General features: G+C 37.3%; 1 protein-coding gene across 1 annotated transcript in view; it reads left to right on the top strand.

The window, feature by feature from the left end:
• The first annotated feature begins 467 nt into the window (after nucleotides 1–467).
• Nucleotides 468–17,330, top strand: part of PAPOLG (poly(A) polymerase gamma) — a 34,901-nt gene continuing 18,038 nt past the window's right edge. The window contains exons 1-7 of the mRNA XM_037807228.1: nucleotides 468–696; nucleotides 4,077–4,238; nucleotides 5,717–5,783; nucleotides 12,748–12,829; nucleotides 13,067–13,176; nucleotides 14,268–14,321; nucleotides 16,110–16,221. Of these exons, the coding sequence (XP_037663156.1) occupies nucleotides 680–696; nucleotides 4,077–4,238; nucleotides 5,717–5,783; nucleotides 12,748–12,829; nucleotides 13,067–13,176; nucleotides 14,268–14,321; nucleotides 16,110–16,221 (604 nt within the window). The 5' untranslated portion in view covers nucleotides 468–679. The remainder of the gene's footprint in view (nucleotides 697–4,076; nucleotides 4,239–5,716; nucleotides 5,784–12,747; nucleotides 12,830–13,066; nucleotides 13,177–14,267; nucleotides 14,322–16,109; nucleotides 16,222–17,330) is intronic.

The raw sequence follows: 17,330 nt of genomic DNA, 5'->3' as shown, positions 1-17,330 counted from the left end.
TCTGGTTCTTTCTGATGTAAGGAAAATGTTCAGAGATAGATTGTGGTGATGAACGCATAACTCTGTTATCATACTGTGGACAGTGGATTGTATATCATGGATGATTGTATGGTGTGTGAATGTATTTCAATAAAACTGAATTTAATAAAAAAAAAAATGTATGGTATAATGAAGAAAACAGTATTTGCTAGGCAAGGGTGTGATTTTTTTTTAAATATACGAGATATGCTCTTATTAGAGAAACAAGGTAGACATAGTTCCAAACTGCCTTCCAAGAGGTTTGCTTGGATCTAAAGTCCCACCGAGAAGTAGGAACAAAATACTCCTTCCAACCGGCGACTGCAGCGACTACTGACGCCTGTGAGGCGGTGCCATCGGAACCTCCAGGGACCCAGAAGAGTCCGGCTAGGGGCGGGCCCAGACCCCCGGGGGCGGGGCCGCGGAGAGCGAGAGGCAGGCTGGGAAGCGGCGCCATATTGGCGTCGGCCGTGCTGTATTGTCATAAATAGAGCCGGTTTTGTGGTGTTTTCAGTACTCGGTTGGATGCCTCGGGTGTAGTGAGAAAGTGAGCGAGTAAGCGAGCTACAGGCAAACGGAGTATAGTGGACAGGAGAAGGGAGGAGCAAGGACAGGACTCCAGCGGGAAAGATACTCGCCGGAGGGAGAGACGCAGGAAGCGATGAAAGAGATGTCTGCGTAAGTGGTGGGGGGCGGCGGTTGGGGGCAAGGTGGACAGGGGTGGGCTGGGGTCGTCGGCGCGGGGCCCTGTTTCGGTTCCCTGCCTCTCGCACCCTTCCCGGAGCTTGCCCCGGTGATTTCTGTCTCCGCTTGCTGCCGGTGGCAAAGGCACCTCCCTGCACCCGGCGGCTCACCTGGCCGCCCCTGCATGGATTCGGAGACTCAAGGAGTACCCATCTGTCTCCGGCTGTCCCGCCTCTGAGGGCGCTCCCAGACTAGGTTGCCAAAGGAGAAATTGTCGGTCACCCTCCTACCCCCAGCACTGCCTGAGCCCGTCTCTGCTCCTGTCTGCATTGGCGCAAATACCATCCCCCTACCTCCCCCTCCTCCCGGACCGGCTGTCTCCAGGTCTTCTGGAGTGAATGACCTATGCCGGCCGGTGGGCTTCTCTTTAATAAAAGCTATAGTCTTTTAACCGCCCCCGCCTCCCCACGTCGCGACCTCCCCTCGGTATCAACTGATCTATACCTCCTGCTTACAGTTTGGTAAGTAGAAGCATGTTCCATGCTTTGCAAGATTTTGTTGTGGCTTCTTAACATCTTGTTTTATAAGGAAATAAAAATGCAGAGAATAACATAAGCATCATTCGTGTAGCCACCATCCGTCTCTCCCAAAGCATAGCATTCTATATATATGCGGTGTGTGTGTGTGTGTGTGTGTGTGTGTGTGTGTGTTTTCGATTTTTTTTTTCTTTTTTAAAAGAACTGAAGCACTCCAAAAACATCTGAAGGACTCTCCCCTCCCTCCTTCTCTGGTCCCATTCACCTCCCTCCCTAGAGGAGTCCACAGTCCTGATCCATGTTTATTATTGCTGCTTGTGTTTTTATGTTTCACTGTATATGCATATGTCCATAAATAACTTTGGCATTATTTTACTTGTTTTTAAACTTTATATAACTATTGTCACACTTGTCATTCTGCAGCTGCTTCTTTAGCCCAACATATCTTTGAGCTTTGACCATGTTAACATTTTCAGCACTAATTAGTTCATTTTAACTGTTGTATTGTATTCCATTGTAGAAATACACCCTAATTTAGTTCTTTTCCTGTCAGTAATAGTTAAGGTTGTTTCTCAGTTTTTAATGTTACAGTGTGGTAGTGAACATTCTTGTCTCCCTGTACACAAGTGCTAGAATTTTTTTAAGGCGTTTACCTATAAGTGAAATTGATGGCTTGAAAGGAATGTGGGATTCTGTTATTACACCCCCCACGCCGTCTAGATGAGAGAGGTTCAGAGCCCTAGACTTGGAATTTTGAGGCTAGTAGGGCCCTGAGTAACCAACTTTTCAGCAAATAGATGAGAATGTGAGACCCAGAATCATAAAGTTACTGCCAGAACAGAAGTAGTTATGGAAGGGACAGTGGAGTGGTGGCAAGATTTTGGGGTTTCATTTTCAGATTCTGGCTTGTACTCTGTCTTTGAACCTCAGGTGCTTATTTGTAAAATGGCATTTATTCAGTATCTACCTTATTGTTGAGATTAAAACATGATCATATATAAAGAATCAGGCTGCCCCATCTGTTTATTGTACTGATAAAAACACACGTAACACAAAAACACCCCTCTTACCTCGTTTAGAGGTAAAGAGCCAAATCTTTTTTAAAAGTAGTTAACAACTGGAAATAACTAATTGAAGTTCAGTGTTCTACAGCAAAATAAATGCCAGAGGGAAATTAAAGTCAATGGGATTGATGTTTCCCTTTTGTTTCTTTGAGTCATTGAGTCATTTTGGAAGGTATATACACTATTTTATCTTCCATTTGATTCTCCCTCTCTACCTATACTGAGATCTTTAGCCAAAAAGTATGTCTGCCTTACTGTATGAACTTATTAGTAATAAGCCACTCTATGACCAGTTAAAATTTAGAAACAATTAAATAGTTGCTATTGTATTTTTGTGTGTGTTGTTGTTTCCAGAGGTAATTTATTCCATTTAAAAGACTGCTCTTTATTTTGAGATTACATTCTTACTGTTGTTGTTAATGTCCCTTCATGAAAGGGTGGTGAAGGTAGATGGTAGGGTTGGTTTGTTTCTTGTTACTTTCCTTTCTTAGCAAGATAAAGTTTTAACAACCCATTTTGATCCCAAAATTTATTTTGAAATTATTAGTCTGTAGAAACCCAAAGTCTCAAAAATTCTGTTGCATTTTATTCAAATCTGTAATTTCCTGATGGTTTGGGTCTTTGGTGTTCGGCTTGTTTTGTATCCTATAAAAGGTTGCCATTTACTTTAATGTATTGGAATAGCTAGAAGTAAATACCTGAAACTACCAAACTCCAACCCAGCAGTCTGGGCTCCTGACGACAATTATATAATAATGTAGATTACAAGGGGTGACAGTGTGATTGTGAAGACCTTGTGGATCACACCCCCTTTATCTAGTGTATGGATGAGTGGAGGAATGGGGATAAAAACTAAAGGACAAATGGGGTGGGATGGGGGGATGATTTGGGTGTTCTTTTTTCACTTTTATTTTTTATTCTTGTTCTGGTTCTTTCTGATGTAAGGAAAATGTTCAGAGATAGATTGTGGTGATGAACGCATAACTCTGTTATCATACTGTGGACAGTGGATTGTATATCATGGATGATTGTATGGTGTGTGAATGTATTTCAGTAAAACTGAATTTAATAAAAAAAATTAAAAAAAAAAAGGTTGCCATTTAGTGTAAATAATTTGATAATTATTATATGTGAAAATTTTTCACTTGGTCTGGGTACCAGTCTAAATGAAGAGGACAATTAACTAGAGTTACTCAAGATGTTAGGACTATAAACTCTTGATTCAAGCAAAGGATATTAAAGTAGGTTTCTCAAGGGTAGATCTAATAGTGATTTCTTTTTAAAAGCCAGAATATTTCACAACGACCTTCTTTGGGGATGTTTTTGTTTCTTTCTTGGGGGTTGGGAAAACATTGCTTTTACATAGAGCTTTCTTTCAAGTGGTTGACTGCTTTAAAAGATTCTAGAATCTAGATGGTACTTGACATAAGTCTGCAGGATGGAGTGGAGATGGCCCTGGCATCCCTCCTATTCAGGTTCTTTGCATTTCAGTTGAGTGGTGTTGATACACAGTTGTCGTGATGCCAACACATGCTGCTTTTGGCTTGAAAAGACATCCTAACCATGAAAGATGAAGGCAGTGTAGATAGCCCTTCATAAACACAAATACAAAATACTTATTTATTCCTTTCTAAAAAAAGTGCTTGACCCTGACTATTAGTACTAAGCAAACTTTTCAAGTAGCTAAATTAAAATGCAGTGGATTGAGGGATTCAGTGTATCAGTATAATATGTTACTTTTAAATTTTTCTGCTATTTCATTTTTCTTCTACAGAAACACGGTGCTGGACAGCCAGCGTCAACAAAAGCATTATGGAATCACCTCTCCAATTAGTTTGGCATGTCCTAAAGATATTGATCATATTTACACACAGAAATTAATTGATGCTATGAAACCATTTGGAGTTTTTGAAGATGAAGAAGAATTGAATCACAGGTATGTGATTTAAATATGTAAAATATTTCACAGCACATTATATAATTGCTAATTTTACAAATATATATCAAGTACTATGTGCCTGCCCCATTAGGTGCCCCATTAGAAGTGATAAAAAAAGAAAAATCTTGGCCCTCATGGAGCTTACATTATAGATGGGGTTTGGAGGAGGAGACTAACAATAAGTCAGATAAATAAGTAAATACAATGATACAAGAATGCTACTGAGAAAAATAAAGCTGGGAGTAGTGGAAGTTGTCAGAAAAGAGCTCACTGAGGTGACATTTGAGGGAAGATTTCACTTTGAGGGAGGGAGTGATGTGGATATTTGAGGGAAGGGTCTTCTAGGCAGAAGGCCCAAGATGGGAGTGTATCTGATAAGTTTAAAGAATACATAGTAAAGTAGCCTGGGCATCTGGAGCAGAGTGAGTCGGGGAGAGGGGGAAATAGACTTAAAGAAAGTGAGATAGAAAGGGACTTGAAGGGCAAGGCCACTTAGGACCTTGTAAGCCATCATAAAAGTTTTGGCTTTTACTCTTAGTGAAATGGGAAGGTATGAAAGGGTTTCCAGCAGAGGATTGACATGATATGACTCATGTTTTTAACAGTCACTTTGGCTACTGTGTTCAGAATAGTCCAAATAGGGTTGCAAGGCCAGAAGCAGAGAGACCTGTAAGGAGGCCTATTATAATAACACAAGGAAGAAAAGATGATAGTTCGAACCAGGGAAATAGAAGTGGAGGTGATAAGAAGTAGGATTCCAGATACGTTTTAAAGGTATAGTTGCTAACATTTAATGATTGTGGAATATAAGAGAGTGTAAGGTCAAGGATGAGCCAACATTTGGGGTCTGAGCACCTTGGATGGAGTTCCATTACTTGGGGAAGAATGAAGGAGAAGCAAGTTTGGACAGATCAAGAGTTCAATTTTGGATGTGTTGTCTTTGAGATGCCTACCACCCTTCTTTTTTTCCTTCTAACATGGATTTTTTTTTTTTAATGTGCATTTGGTATGCCATTGATTACAAATTTGTTTGTTTTAATACCATACTGCTTTTAGTAATATTAGTTAATAAAAATTAGGTAATAATTGATTTACTCATTTTAATTATCCAAAGACCTGTGGCTGACAGTGAGAGAATGCTAAACTATATTACAACATTGAATTTATTTAATTTCTTAGTTAAGTCAAGAAAGTTGACAATTTGGTTGGCTTCTACAGCCTCAGTGAAGGTCAATGAAAATAGCTCAAAGACCCAAAATACTATCATCACACCTACTATCTCTTTGGCTCTCTTCGGAACCTAAGAATGCCAAAGAGATGTGCCACATATCAATAGATAATGACAGCGTTAACATGTGTATGATATGGTTTTACTCTCGCACCAACAAAGAGGTACTGCTTGTGTTTGGCATTTTTTAATATTGTTTGTTTTGTTTTCTTTTTAGTTTTAATCTAAAGCATTTTTTTTTTAATAGGCTGGTTGTTCTTGGTAAATTGAACAATTTAGTGAAAGAATGGATTTGCAATGTCAGTGAAAGTAAGGTAAGGCTCAACCACTTGGAATTCTTAGGTTCATTATGCCCTGGCCATTAGTCCTAATAATAAAATGCAGGAGTTGATAATAATCTGAAATACATTAAAACTTGGCTCTCTGGTACACTTGGGAATGAACTGTTTTAGATATTTGAGTTTCCAAAAAGATGAAGATTTACCCCAGAGATGACCAATGTCTAGCTACAAGCCCACAAAAAAATATATGTCTTATTTAACCCTTTTGTGGTAGCCCAAATTTTAAATATCAGGAGGATTTTTGTTTGTTTTTGTTTTCTGGTTTTTGTTTTTTTGTTTGTTTGGGTTTTTTTTAACTTGAAAGTCAGATTTTAAACTTGTTTATGAAATATAAGATCTGGCAATGCAGGGCCTGCCTTTCTGTAAAGGGATGGGCTCTTGCCCTCCAGTACCTCACAGCCGGCACCATTCCCCATCCTCTTGTCCTCTCTGACACAGCAGACTGTCACTTACCAGTTTCTGTGTTTCTTATCTATGCTTCCCTTATTTGCATATCGATCTGGCCCCTGAAAACATTAAAGTTTGCAAGCCCTGATTTATACCTGTAGAACTTGTTCCCCCTCCTGTAGCTTAACTATTTTTCTCTAAAATCGATTACATTTTTCCTCTTTGCTTATTTTGAATGTAATTGAATTTTCATTATTGTCTCAGAATCATCACTATGAATATTATTTTACTGGCTGTACTAGAGTGATGTAGTGCTTGTTCAACTGAGTGATACAGTTTTCCCCTTCACTAAGTGAACCAAACTGTTGTCTATTAAGTTTTTGGTTTTTATAGTTTTCCCATCTTTTTCTTAAGAGCAGACAGTTGGAAGTTAACATCTCACAGCTGTTAACTGTTATCTCTCTGTAAAGTCCCTCCCCCCTTAATCTGCATGGGTTTACAAACTAGGTAAACATTTGTTAGAATTCTTTTACAGCTTGAATTATTTCTTTCTGTACCAGTGATACATATTTATTGTTTCTTTTAAATAATAGACACTAAGCTTTTTTTTTTTTTTTTTTTTTTTTGGCTTTTATAAAGGGGATTTATTAAGTTACAAATACACAGTTCTAAGGTCATAGAAGTGTCCAAACTAAGGCATTGACAAGAGGATACCTTCACTGAAGAAAGGCCGATGGCATCCAGAACACCTCTGTCAGCTGGGAAGGCACGTGGCTGGTGTCTGCTCTTCCTTTGCTCCCAGGTTCTGGTTTCAAAATAGCTTTCTCTAAAATGTCTCTGGCCTTCTGTCTCTCTTAGCTTCTTCATCTCCTATGCATCTAAGCAAATGGAGGTCCTCTCTTAGCTTCTCCAGAGCAAACTCTGGGCTTCATCTCTTTGCTTAGCACCTCCAAAAGTCTTCCTATCTGCATCTCCAAGTGTCTGGATCTCTCAATGTTTAGCTTCTTCTGGGGGCAAACTCTGGATTACATATCTTAGCTTCTCTCCAAAATGTCTCTCTCAGCTTCTCTGAGCTCCTTCTTGTTCCCCCCCTGAGTAAGCTTTTGAGGGACCCTCATAAGAATACAGTCATTAAACTTGGTTATATGGGAATTTTTGCCTTTTACTTTTTTTTTTTTTTTTTAAGCTTTTTTTTTAAAATTGAGATTGTTCACATTCCATACAATTATCCAAAGATCCAAAGTGTACAATCAGTTGCCCATGGTACCATCATACAGCTGTGCATCCATCACCACAATTAATTTTTTTTTTATTTTTAGAACATTTTCATTACTCCAGAAAAGAAAGACAAAAAAAAAAAGGAAACTTAAATCCTCCCATACCCCTAACCACCCCTCCTCCATTATTGACTCTTAGTATTGGTATAGTACATTTGTTACTGTTGATGAAAGAATGTTAAAATACTACTAGCTGTAGTATATAGTTTGCAATATGTTTACTTTTCTCCCTATATGCCCCTCTGTTATTAACTTCTAGTTATAGTGTCATACATTTGTTCTAGTTCATGAAAGAGGTTTCTAATATTTGAACAGTTAAACATGAGCATTGCCCTCCAGGATTCACCATTTTATACATTCCCATCTTTTAACCTCTAACTTTCCTTCTGGTGACATACATGACTCTGAGCTTACCCTTTCTACCACATTCACACATCTTTCAGCACTGTTAAGTTATTCTCACAAAGTGCTACTGTCACCTCTGTCCATTTTTAAACACTTAAGTTCAACCTAGTTGAACATTCTGCTCATAATAAGCAACCACTCTCCATTCTTAGCTTTGTTCTATATCCTGGTAACTTATATTTCATGTCTATGAGTTTACATATTATAATTAGTTCATATCAATGAGACCCTGCAATATTTGTCCTTATGTGTCTGGCTTATTTCACTCAATATAGTGTCCTCAAGGTTTCTTCATCAACCCATTTTTTTTAAAGATGGTTTTGTTCATACCCCATGCATTCCATCCTAAGTAAACAATCGATGGTTCCCTGTATAGTCACATATTTATGTATTCACCACCCTCACCACTATCTATATAAGGACGTCTCCATTTCTTCCACAAAGAAGGAGAAAGAGTCAAAGAAGGTAGAGAGACAAAAGAAAAAGAAAAAGAGAAAAAGAAAAAGAAAAAAAAACATGACAGCTAAGAAGCAACAAAAGGAAAAATAGCATTAAACTAAAGTAGAATAAAGAGTCAGACAGCATCACCAATGCCAAGAGTCCCATATCCCTCCCTTATGCCCCCCTCTTATATGCATTTAGCTTTGGTATATTGCCTTTGTCACATTAAAGGAAGCATATACAATACTTCTGTTAATTATAGTCTCTAGTTTGCATTGATTGCCTCTTTCCCCCAATACCACCCTATTTTTAAACACCTTGCAAGGTTGACATTCATTTGTTCTCCCTCGCGTAAAAACATATTTGTACGTTTTATCACAATTATTGAGCCCTCTAGGTTTCACTGAATTACACAGTCCCAGTCTTTATCTTTCCTCTTTCCTGCTGGTGTCCCACATGTCCCTAACCTTCCTCTTTCAACCATACTCACCCAAGATTGTGTTCCAAACCTCTCACCCCTGTCTTTTTGTATCTGTCTGTAGTGCTCCCTTTAGTGTTTCCTGTAGAGCAGGTATCTTGTTCACAAACTCTCTCATTTCTCTTTGTCAGAAAATATTTTAAAGTCTCCCTCATATTTGAAGGACAGTTTTGCCGGATACAGGATTCTTGGTTGGCAGTTTTTCTCTTTCAATATCTTAAATATATCACACAACTTCCTTCTTGCCTCCATGGTTTCTACTGAGAAATCCACACGTAGTCTTATCAAGCTTCCTTTGTATGTGATGGATCGCTTTTCTCTTGCTGCTTTCAGGATTCTCTTTGTCTTGGATGTTTGACAAGCTGATATATAATGTCTTGGCGTAGGTCTATTCAGATCTATTCTGGTTGGGGTACGCTGCGCTTCTTGGATCTGTAATTTTATGTCTTTCATAAGAGATGGGAAGTTTTTGTTGATTACTTCCTCTCTTATTGCTTCTGTTCCTTTAACCTTCTCTTCTTCTTCTGGGACACCCATGATATACATTCATGTATTTCATGGTGTCATTCAATTCCCTGAGACGTTGCTCATATTTTTCCATTCTTTTCTCTATCTGTTCCTTTATCTGTAGGCTTTCAGATGTCTTGTTTTCCAGTTCCTGAGTGTTTTCTTCTGCCTCTTAAGATCTGCTGTTGTGTGTCTCCATTGTGTCTTTCATCTCTTGTGTTGTGCCTTTTATTTCCATAGATCTGCCAGTTGTTTTTCAAACTTTCAATTTCTACCTTATATTTGCCCAGTGTTTTCATTATGCACTTCATCTCTTTTGTCATATCTTCCCTAAACTTTTTGAATTGATTTAGCATTAATTGTTTCAATTCCTGTATCTCAGTTGAAGTGTAAGTTTGTTCCTTTGACTGGGCCATATCTTCGTTTTTCTTAGTGTAGGTTGTAGTTTTCTGTTGTCTAGGCATCTGGTTTCCTTGGTTACCCCAATCAGGTATTACCCCAGACTAGAACAGCCTCAGATCTCAGAAGTGGGTAATATTCAGTATCAGGTCTCCCTTAGAAGATTGAGACACCCTGTGAGGCCTCAAGCTGCTGTGCCTTTCCTAACCTGCCCAGCAGATGGTACCTGTCAGCCTGTAGCTCCTGACTGGTATAAGAAGGTGTGGCCCCCTTAGTTCTTAGTTTCTGTTTTGGCTGTTTTCCCCCAGGCTCTGGGGTCTGGTTCTGAATGAGAGGCTGTAGTTGGGCTGGGAACCACCTCCTTCTTCTTAGGAAAGATAGACTCTCTAGGGAGTTTAATTTGCATTTAAATAGGCTCTTGTGTCTCTCTGACTCTGCTATCTCCACCCTTGTCTGGCTCAGAGAGCTGTGAACTGAAAATGGCTGTGGCTTTCTCCACTGAGCCACCAAGGTTGAAAGGGAGAAAAAGGGACAGAAAGCCCCCCCTTCAGGGCCAGTCCATGGTCTCCCCAGCTTCACCCACTGGCCGGAGATACCAGCCGGTCCTCTGGGCTCCCCCTTCTGGCACAGAGAAGTCCACCAGCTCTTTAAGGTCAGTCATCACTAAAAGCCTGTGTCTGCTTGTTGGGGATTTGCAGCTTGCATTGAACAGTCCATGTTTGCCAGTTAAAACCCCAGTTGGAGCCGGGCTGAGGTATATTCGCTTGTTCGGAAAGTGCTGCTCTCTGTCACAGCTAGGTTTTGCAGTTTGGGCTGCTGTGGGGGAGGGGCTCTCGGCACAGGTCTGCAGTCTTTACTTAATAGATTTTATGCTGCGATGTCAGGCATTCCTCCCAATCCAGGTTGGTGTATAATGTGTGGACAGTCATGTTTGTCCCCCAACAGTTACTCCAGATTATTTACTAGTTGTTCCTGGTTGATTAGTTGTTCCTGGGGGACTGACTAACTTCCATTCCTCTCTATGCCGCCATCTTCTCTCTCTCCTTTTTGCTATTTACTTTTGCTGCTAAAAGGCTTTCTGGCTCATTTCTGAGCTCTTACTAGGTTTATGGGTAGTTAAGACTATTGGATAAGTTGAATTCTGAGCAGGTAAAATGATACTAGTCATGAGTTATAAAAAAAAAAAATTCAGTTTTAACATCTTCCCTTGAGTGGATAAGGTGTTTGGTCATTTTCTGACTGTGTCCGTTATTATTCCCTTTCATTTATGCATATCTCAGTTTGGAAAATAACTGGAGATTTAAGTTAGATCAAAGATCATTTGAATATTCTATCACAATTGGGATGTTTAAACAGTCAAGAATTCCAAATCAAATCATTCTACTTTAAACCCTGTCATTTGTGGCAAAGATATTTTACCTGTTATTCAGCATATCATTTTCTCGTAAATCATGCAAGGATCATGCTTTTCAAAGTAGCGAAGTAAACTAAAAGGTTCTGGCTGAGTCCTTTTGATCCATGTTAGTCATCAATAACTACTTCCTAGCCATAGCATTATTTAGGATACTTGTGAAACGTTAATATCCAATAAACAAAGGAAATAAACAGAATTCTCTGTTATGTGGATACTTTTATTCAAGTTATTCAGCAGAGTTTAACTAATGCACTGGGCATTATGGGGAAATACAGAGAAATAGTAGATACAGTTTTCACCCTTGAGGAATTTAAATATAGTTGAACAGATGAGACTCATGCTAAAAAAAAAAAAAGACAACAAAGGCAGTATAAAGGAGTTTAAAGTTCATGAAGAAGAACATGAGGGAAAAAGAGCTTGTTATGGAGTGGAGATGATCAGGGAAGGCTTCATGGGAGAGGCAGAATTTGAAATACACCTTGAAAACTGGATGGTATTGAGATTCCCAGAGAGCAGAAGCAAGCATGGCAGGGGCAATGGCAAGGACAATGGAAAGGAGATTGGATTATATAGCATATTGGCAGTTGGAATTTCGAAAGGGAAGGCTGGGAGACAAAGCACGATAGAGCCCTGTGGAAGCATATTGCAGAGATCTTCAGTAGGTGGCCTGAGGATCCTGACCTCAGAAGTCAGAAAAGACGACAAGTTGAGAGTAGAAGAACTATATAATAGAGTAAATTTAAGAATGTAACAAAATGGGTAAAAAGACAAGAATAACTAAGGACAAGAAGGCAGCTTAGCATACTATTAAATAAGTATGGAATTAGGTGGTAGTTGAATAGAAAGGCAAATATGAGGAATAAAAACTTAAGAATTGGTAAGCCAAGAATAATAAAATAAGTCTGGTCAGTAAGAAAAATGAGAAATAGGGAAATCAGGAGAGATACCTAGTTTTAATCATAAGAAGGATTTTTTGCTTGTTTCAGGCATGGATACTGAGTAAAAATATTTGATGGGACAGTTAGAATTGGCTCTAGACAGAGGTGAAAAGTAGCATTATAATTAAGGAAAATCAAAAATATATTAATCGAAGTTGTTAGATTAGCTGTCATAAAGAGATTATGGCAAGAATGACCCCATTTAGGGTAGCTACAAAGTTTTACCAGAGAAAGGTTGCAGAACTACTAGAATCAAGGGATTAAGCATATCAGTCACAAGATCTAAAGATGAGATAGGATTGGTCAAGAGTAAGTATCCTGCTGTAGAGAGCTGAAAGCACATTGGTTTGGTAAAGAATTTTTTGGTGACTATTGAAAATGATGGAGCCAAAGACAAGCATTTGGAGGGGACAAGTAGGGTCAAGTGAAAAAAATGTTTTTCTTAAGATAGAGATGTATGCATGCATAGTGGGCATGAATTTATTTTGTCTTGCCTCTGAGAACAGCCTCATTACTTCAAGTCGCAACCACAAGAAACCTGAAGTACTTTTACAAAACTCATCTCATCATCTACCAAGGTTGATAAATGTACTTATATCACTTGCTCAATAAAAGGCAGTACACATGTAGGTGATTTTTTTATACTAAATCATTTGAATGATTAAATGCCTTTTGATTAATTTTATTTTAGAATCTCCCACCTTCTGTTGTGGCTACTGTTGGTGGTAAAATTTTCACATTTGGATCCTATAGGCTTGGAGTACATACCAAAGGTAACTGCTTTTCTGTGTTCTGGTGATAAGAACTTTCAATAACAAACTTTTATTTGTTGTTCATAATTAGAAAATACGGAGAAAAAAAATCCCATAATCTCACTACTTAAAGCTAATCATTGTTAACATCTTCTGTTACTCATATACTTTGTTCTGTATATGTGTTCGTGTGTACTTGAACAAAAATCGATACATATTTAATATACACTTCTTGATTAGAAATATGTTGATTTGCAGGAGCTGACATTGATGCCCTTTGTGTAGCCCCAAGACATGTAGAGAGATCTGATTTTTTTCAGTCTTTCTTTGAAAAATTGAAACATCAGGATGGCATTAGAAATTTAAGGGTATGTATCCTTTGGTATTTAATGTTTTGAACTCAGTCACAGATAGCTTTAAAAGCTAGGGTCTATGATTATTGAAATATCTTTTAAGAAGTTGCTATGTCTTGTTAAAATAAATGCAGCCATTAAGAACATGGGCTTTATAGTTATACAGACCTGGGTTTTAATCTAGAATTCACCACATGTTAATTATTTGACCTTGGTCAAATTACCTATTCTCTCTGAACCTGTTTCCTCATCTGAAAAATGGAGATGGTGATAACCTCTTTATAAGGTTTTTCTTGAGGATTGATGAGATAATTTCCATAAAATTTACTATAATATCTGATAAATGGTTGATACATATCAAATGGTGGCTGCTATTATATGTAAGGCTCAGTTAGTAACTGTTAAAAAAAATGTGTATCTGGCCATTCATTCAGCAAATAAAATTTGGGGACCAATAATTGAACAGATATAACCTTAATCCCATAAATACAAGAATGAACAAGACATTGTATGTGTAGGGGCTGTGGAGGTTGGGGAAACTAAATAAACACAGTTTTAATGTAATCTAAAGTGCTAGGATAAGGTGAAGTTCTAAAAAGGATCTACTCTATTTGGGAGTCTGGGAACACTTTCAGAGGAGGTTAAGACTTTGTTATGTTGGGAGACAGACATCATTTCTACTGAGAAATTACCCAAACTATATTGACCATGTTATTATCTTATTTTTTGTTAGATTAGTTATGAGCTCTGATTATTTTTTAATTTTTTAAAATTTCTGACACTAGTGCTCTTTCTAACTAATCAGTTTTCACTTTAGGCTCAAGAAATAGTAAGTAACAAAAATGATAGCCTTCCAGTTTCTGATGAATATTTTTAAAAGGATAATAAGTCAGATAACTACTGTCATAGGCATTTTATATATCTTCTTAAGTAATGTAGGTCACAAATTAGAAATACTTATCTAGGATGTAAGAACAAGGACATTTTCAGTTTTTTCTATTGAGTTAAAACACAAATTCGGAGCAAAGGTATTCACATTTTTGGTGGCTAGGAGGGGCAGAGAAAGGATTGCACCTTATGTGTTATAATTGTTTTCTCTTTTGTAGGCTGTAGAAGATGCCTTTGTACCAGTTATAAAATTTGAATTTGATGGTATTGAGGTAAGTGTGTAATATTTTTCCGACTCTACATTTAAACCATTTAGCCCACTTTTGAAAATCAGACTTCAATAAGCACATAGTTTAAAGAATCAAATACTATTTAAAGAGTCTCTCACCTTCTTCTCTCTTATATCTGTTGAATTCTCACCATAGAAAATGAACCACCCTCCATCCCTACCCTCATTATTCTTAACCTTTCTCATTCCCATAAATATCCAAAAATAATTATATTATAATTCACTGTTTATATTATTATGATCTTGAAAACAGTGTTCAAAGTTGAGCACAAAAGATAACTAGATTGTATGCTGTCTGACATTTTGCTGTCTTTAGAGTTAATATTTGGGTGTTTTTTTTTTTTTTGCTTGGTTTTCATACTTGTGAACTAATTCAAACCCAGTCTCTGCTAATTGTCTAAATCTCCTCCAAATGTGTTTAGACCCATGAAATATTTTGTCCTTATCTTGAAAAAATATTTCACTGAGTCTTCTCACCTGTTCCAGTCCAAGCTGATTGTTCTCCATGACTGAGGAACAGCTGCCATCCTGGCATCTTCCTTTGCTGTCATCCTTGGATTTTCCTTTTGCTTCTCTCTAGACTGCTTCTTTCTTGATTTACTCTTAATGGTAGTGGAGCTCATCCAATAGCTCCCTGAGAAAGGGTACATTTAAAATTTTTGAATGTTTAAAAATGTCCTTATCTGTCTTCACACTAAATTGATAGTTTGAGTATAGAGGTCTAGGTAGGCAATAATTTTTCCTCAGAATTTTGAAGGCCTTGCTTCATTGTCTTCTGGCTTCCATGGTGTGTTGAGAAATGTGATGCCATTTTGAGTCCACATTCTTTTTTTGTGACTTGTTTTGTCTCTCTGAAAGCTTATAGGATTTTTTTTTGTCTTCGTGGTTGTGGAATTCATGATGGTATACTTTGCTGTGGGTCTTTACAGCCAATGTGCTAGGTACTCAGTAGTCGTCTTTCAATGTGGAAACTTATGTTCTTCAGTAATTGGAAATTTTGTTGAATTCTGTTTGATTTTCTGCCTTTGTTTTCTCTTTTTTTCTGTAACTCCTAACATTTGGATTTTGGATCTCTAGAGCTGGCTTTCTATTCTTTCCCACTTAACCACATCTTCATCTTTTCTGCTTTTTGGGTATTTCCGTCTTCTGAACTTTCTGTTGTTTTTCATTTCTGCTGTCCTAGTTTTAATTTCTAAGAGTACTTTTTTTAATTCTCTAATTGTTTCTTTTTATTTATGCATATATTTACAGCCTCCTGTCCTTATTTCCTGGATGCAGTTTTTATTTATCTCTGCTTTCTTAGATATACTGGATCTGTTACCACTTGTCCATCTACCTCCTAGCTTTCATATTTTTGCTGTGTTGCCTTCTGTTTTCTTTGTCCTAATGGTTTATGCCTTTAAAAACAAAATAAAACTAAACAAAAAACAAAATAAAATTTTACAGGTATTTTACAGGGATTTCGGAAGGGAATGAATGTAAATGTGTGTTGGGCCTGCCATTATCATCTAAAAATCTTCCGACAAGGAGTTTTTTCCTATAATTGCATATATGTTAAAATTAAAATGTTTTCTCTTAATTTGAAAAGTTCATTATCTTAACAAAACATTGTGGTGGTTTTCCTATGGGAGATTGCCTACATAGGCATTTTGAAATTTTGGTTGAATTTCCCAAACTAGAAATTAGAATTTTTTACGTTTTTGAGGTGCAGGGAGGGGGTAGATAAGAAGGAAAAAAGTAATATATGTTCTTTTTTTTACTCTTTCCTAAGATTGATTTAGTCTTTGCAAGACTGGCAATACAATCCATATCAGATAATTTAGATCTAAGAGACGACTCTCGCCTGAGAAGCCTTGATATAAGGTGTATTCGCAGCTTAAATGGTAAGCTTCTAAAAAGAAATCTCAGATAACCTGCTTAAAACAGGCAAATAGCTGTTTGCAGAACTGAATATTGATGGGCTTTTAACTCAATTAAAAATGATGTTGTCATCTTCTTTATACAGATAATTGACCACATTTAAGCATCTTAAAAACCACAAGTTTTTTTGAAAGGTTTTTTTATAATTATAATAGTGCTTCTCAAACTTACTGGTTTCAGGAACCCTTTATACTCTTAGAATTTATTGAGGGCCTCAGAGAGCTTTTGTTTATGTGGGTTGTATCTGTCAGTATTTACCATGTTAGAAATAAAAACTGAGAGATTTTTAAAGTATTTATTAATTCATTTAGAAATAAACATAATATGTCCATTTTGGGTTATTATAAATAAGTTTTTGTGCCCGAAGAAAGGTACTGTTTTTACAGTTTTCTGTAGAAGGCCTTCAATAGAAGGCCACTGGATTCTCGTATCTGCTTCCACAGTCACTATTGTAATATGTTGTTTTGTTTCAAGTATAAGAAGAAAATCTGGGCTCTTAAAGATTTGTAGTTGGAAAAGGGAAGAATATTTTAATAGCCTTTTCAGATAATTATGGATATTCTTCTTTGATAACTACATCAAAACTTGACCAGTGCAATTTCTTTTTTTCTTTTTAACAGCTTTACTGAGGTATAATTATATACAATAAAATTCATCAAAGTATACAATTCAGTGTATTTTAGCGTATTCATAGGGTTGTACAACCATCACCACAATCAAATATTAGGACATTTTCATCACCCTTAAAAGATCCTTCGTCCCCATTTGCAGTCATTCCCCTCTTCAACTCCCGATCCCAGGCAACCACTAATCTACTTTCTGTCTCTATAGATTTGCCTTTTCCGGACACTTTATGTAAATGGAATCATATAATACGTGGTCTTTTGTGTCTGGCCTCCTTCACTTAGCATAATGTTGATGAGGTTCATCCATGTTTATAGCATAGCAGTAGTTTGTTCCTTTTTATTGCTGGATAAAAATGATAGCTTCTGAAAGGTTAATTAGAACATGGAATCTGAAACTACAGCAATAAATTTTTTTACTGTTACATTAAAATCCATTGGTCTACCTT

The sequence above is a fragment of the Choloepus didactylus genome, chromosome 17 (assembly GCF_015220235.1).
Source record: "Choloepus didactylus isolate mChoDid1 chromosome 17, mChoDid1.pri, whole genome shotgun sequence".
Taxonomy (NCBI): domain Eukaryota; kingdom Metazoa; phylum Chordata; class Mammalia; order Pilosa; family Megalonychidae; genus Choloepus; species Choloepus didactylus.
The sequence above is the reverse complement of the archived record's forward strand: the minus strand, read 5'-3'. Positions and strand labels throughout refer to the sequence as shown.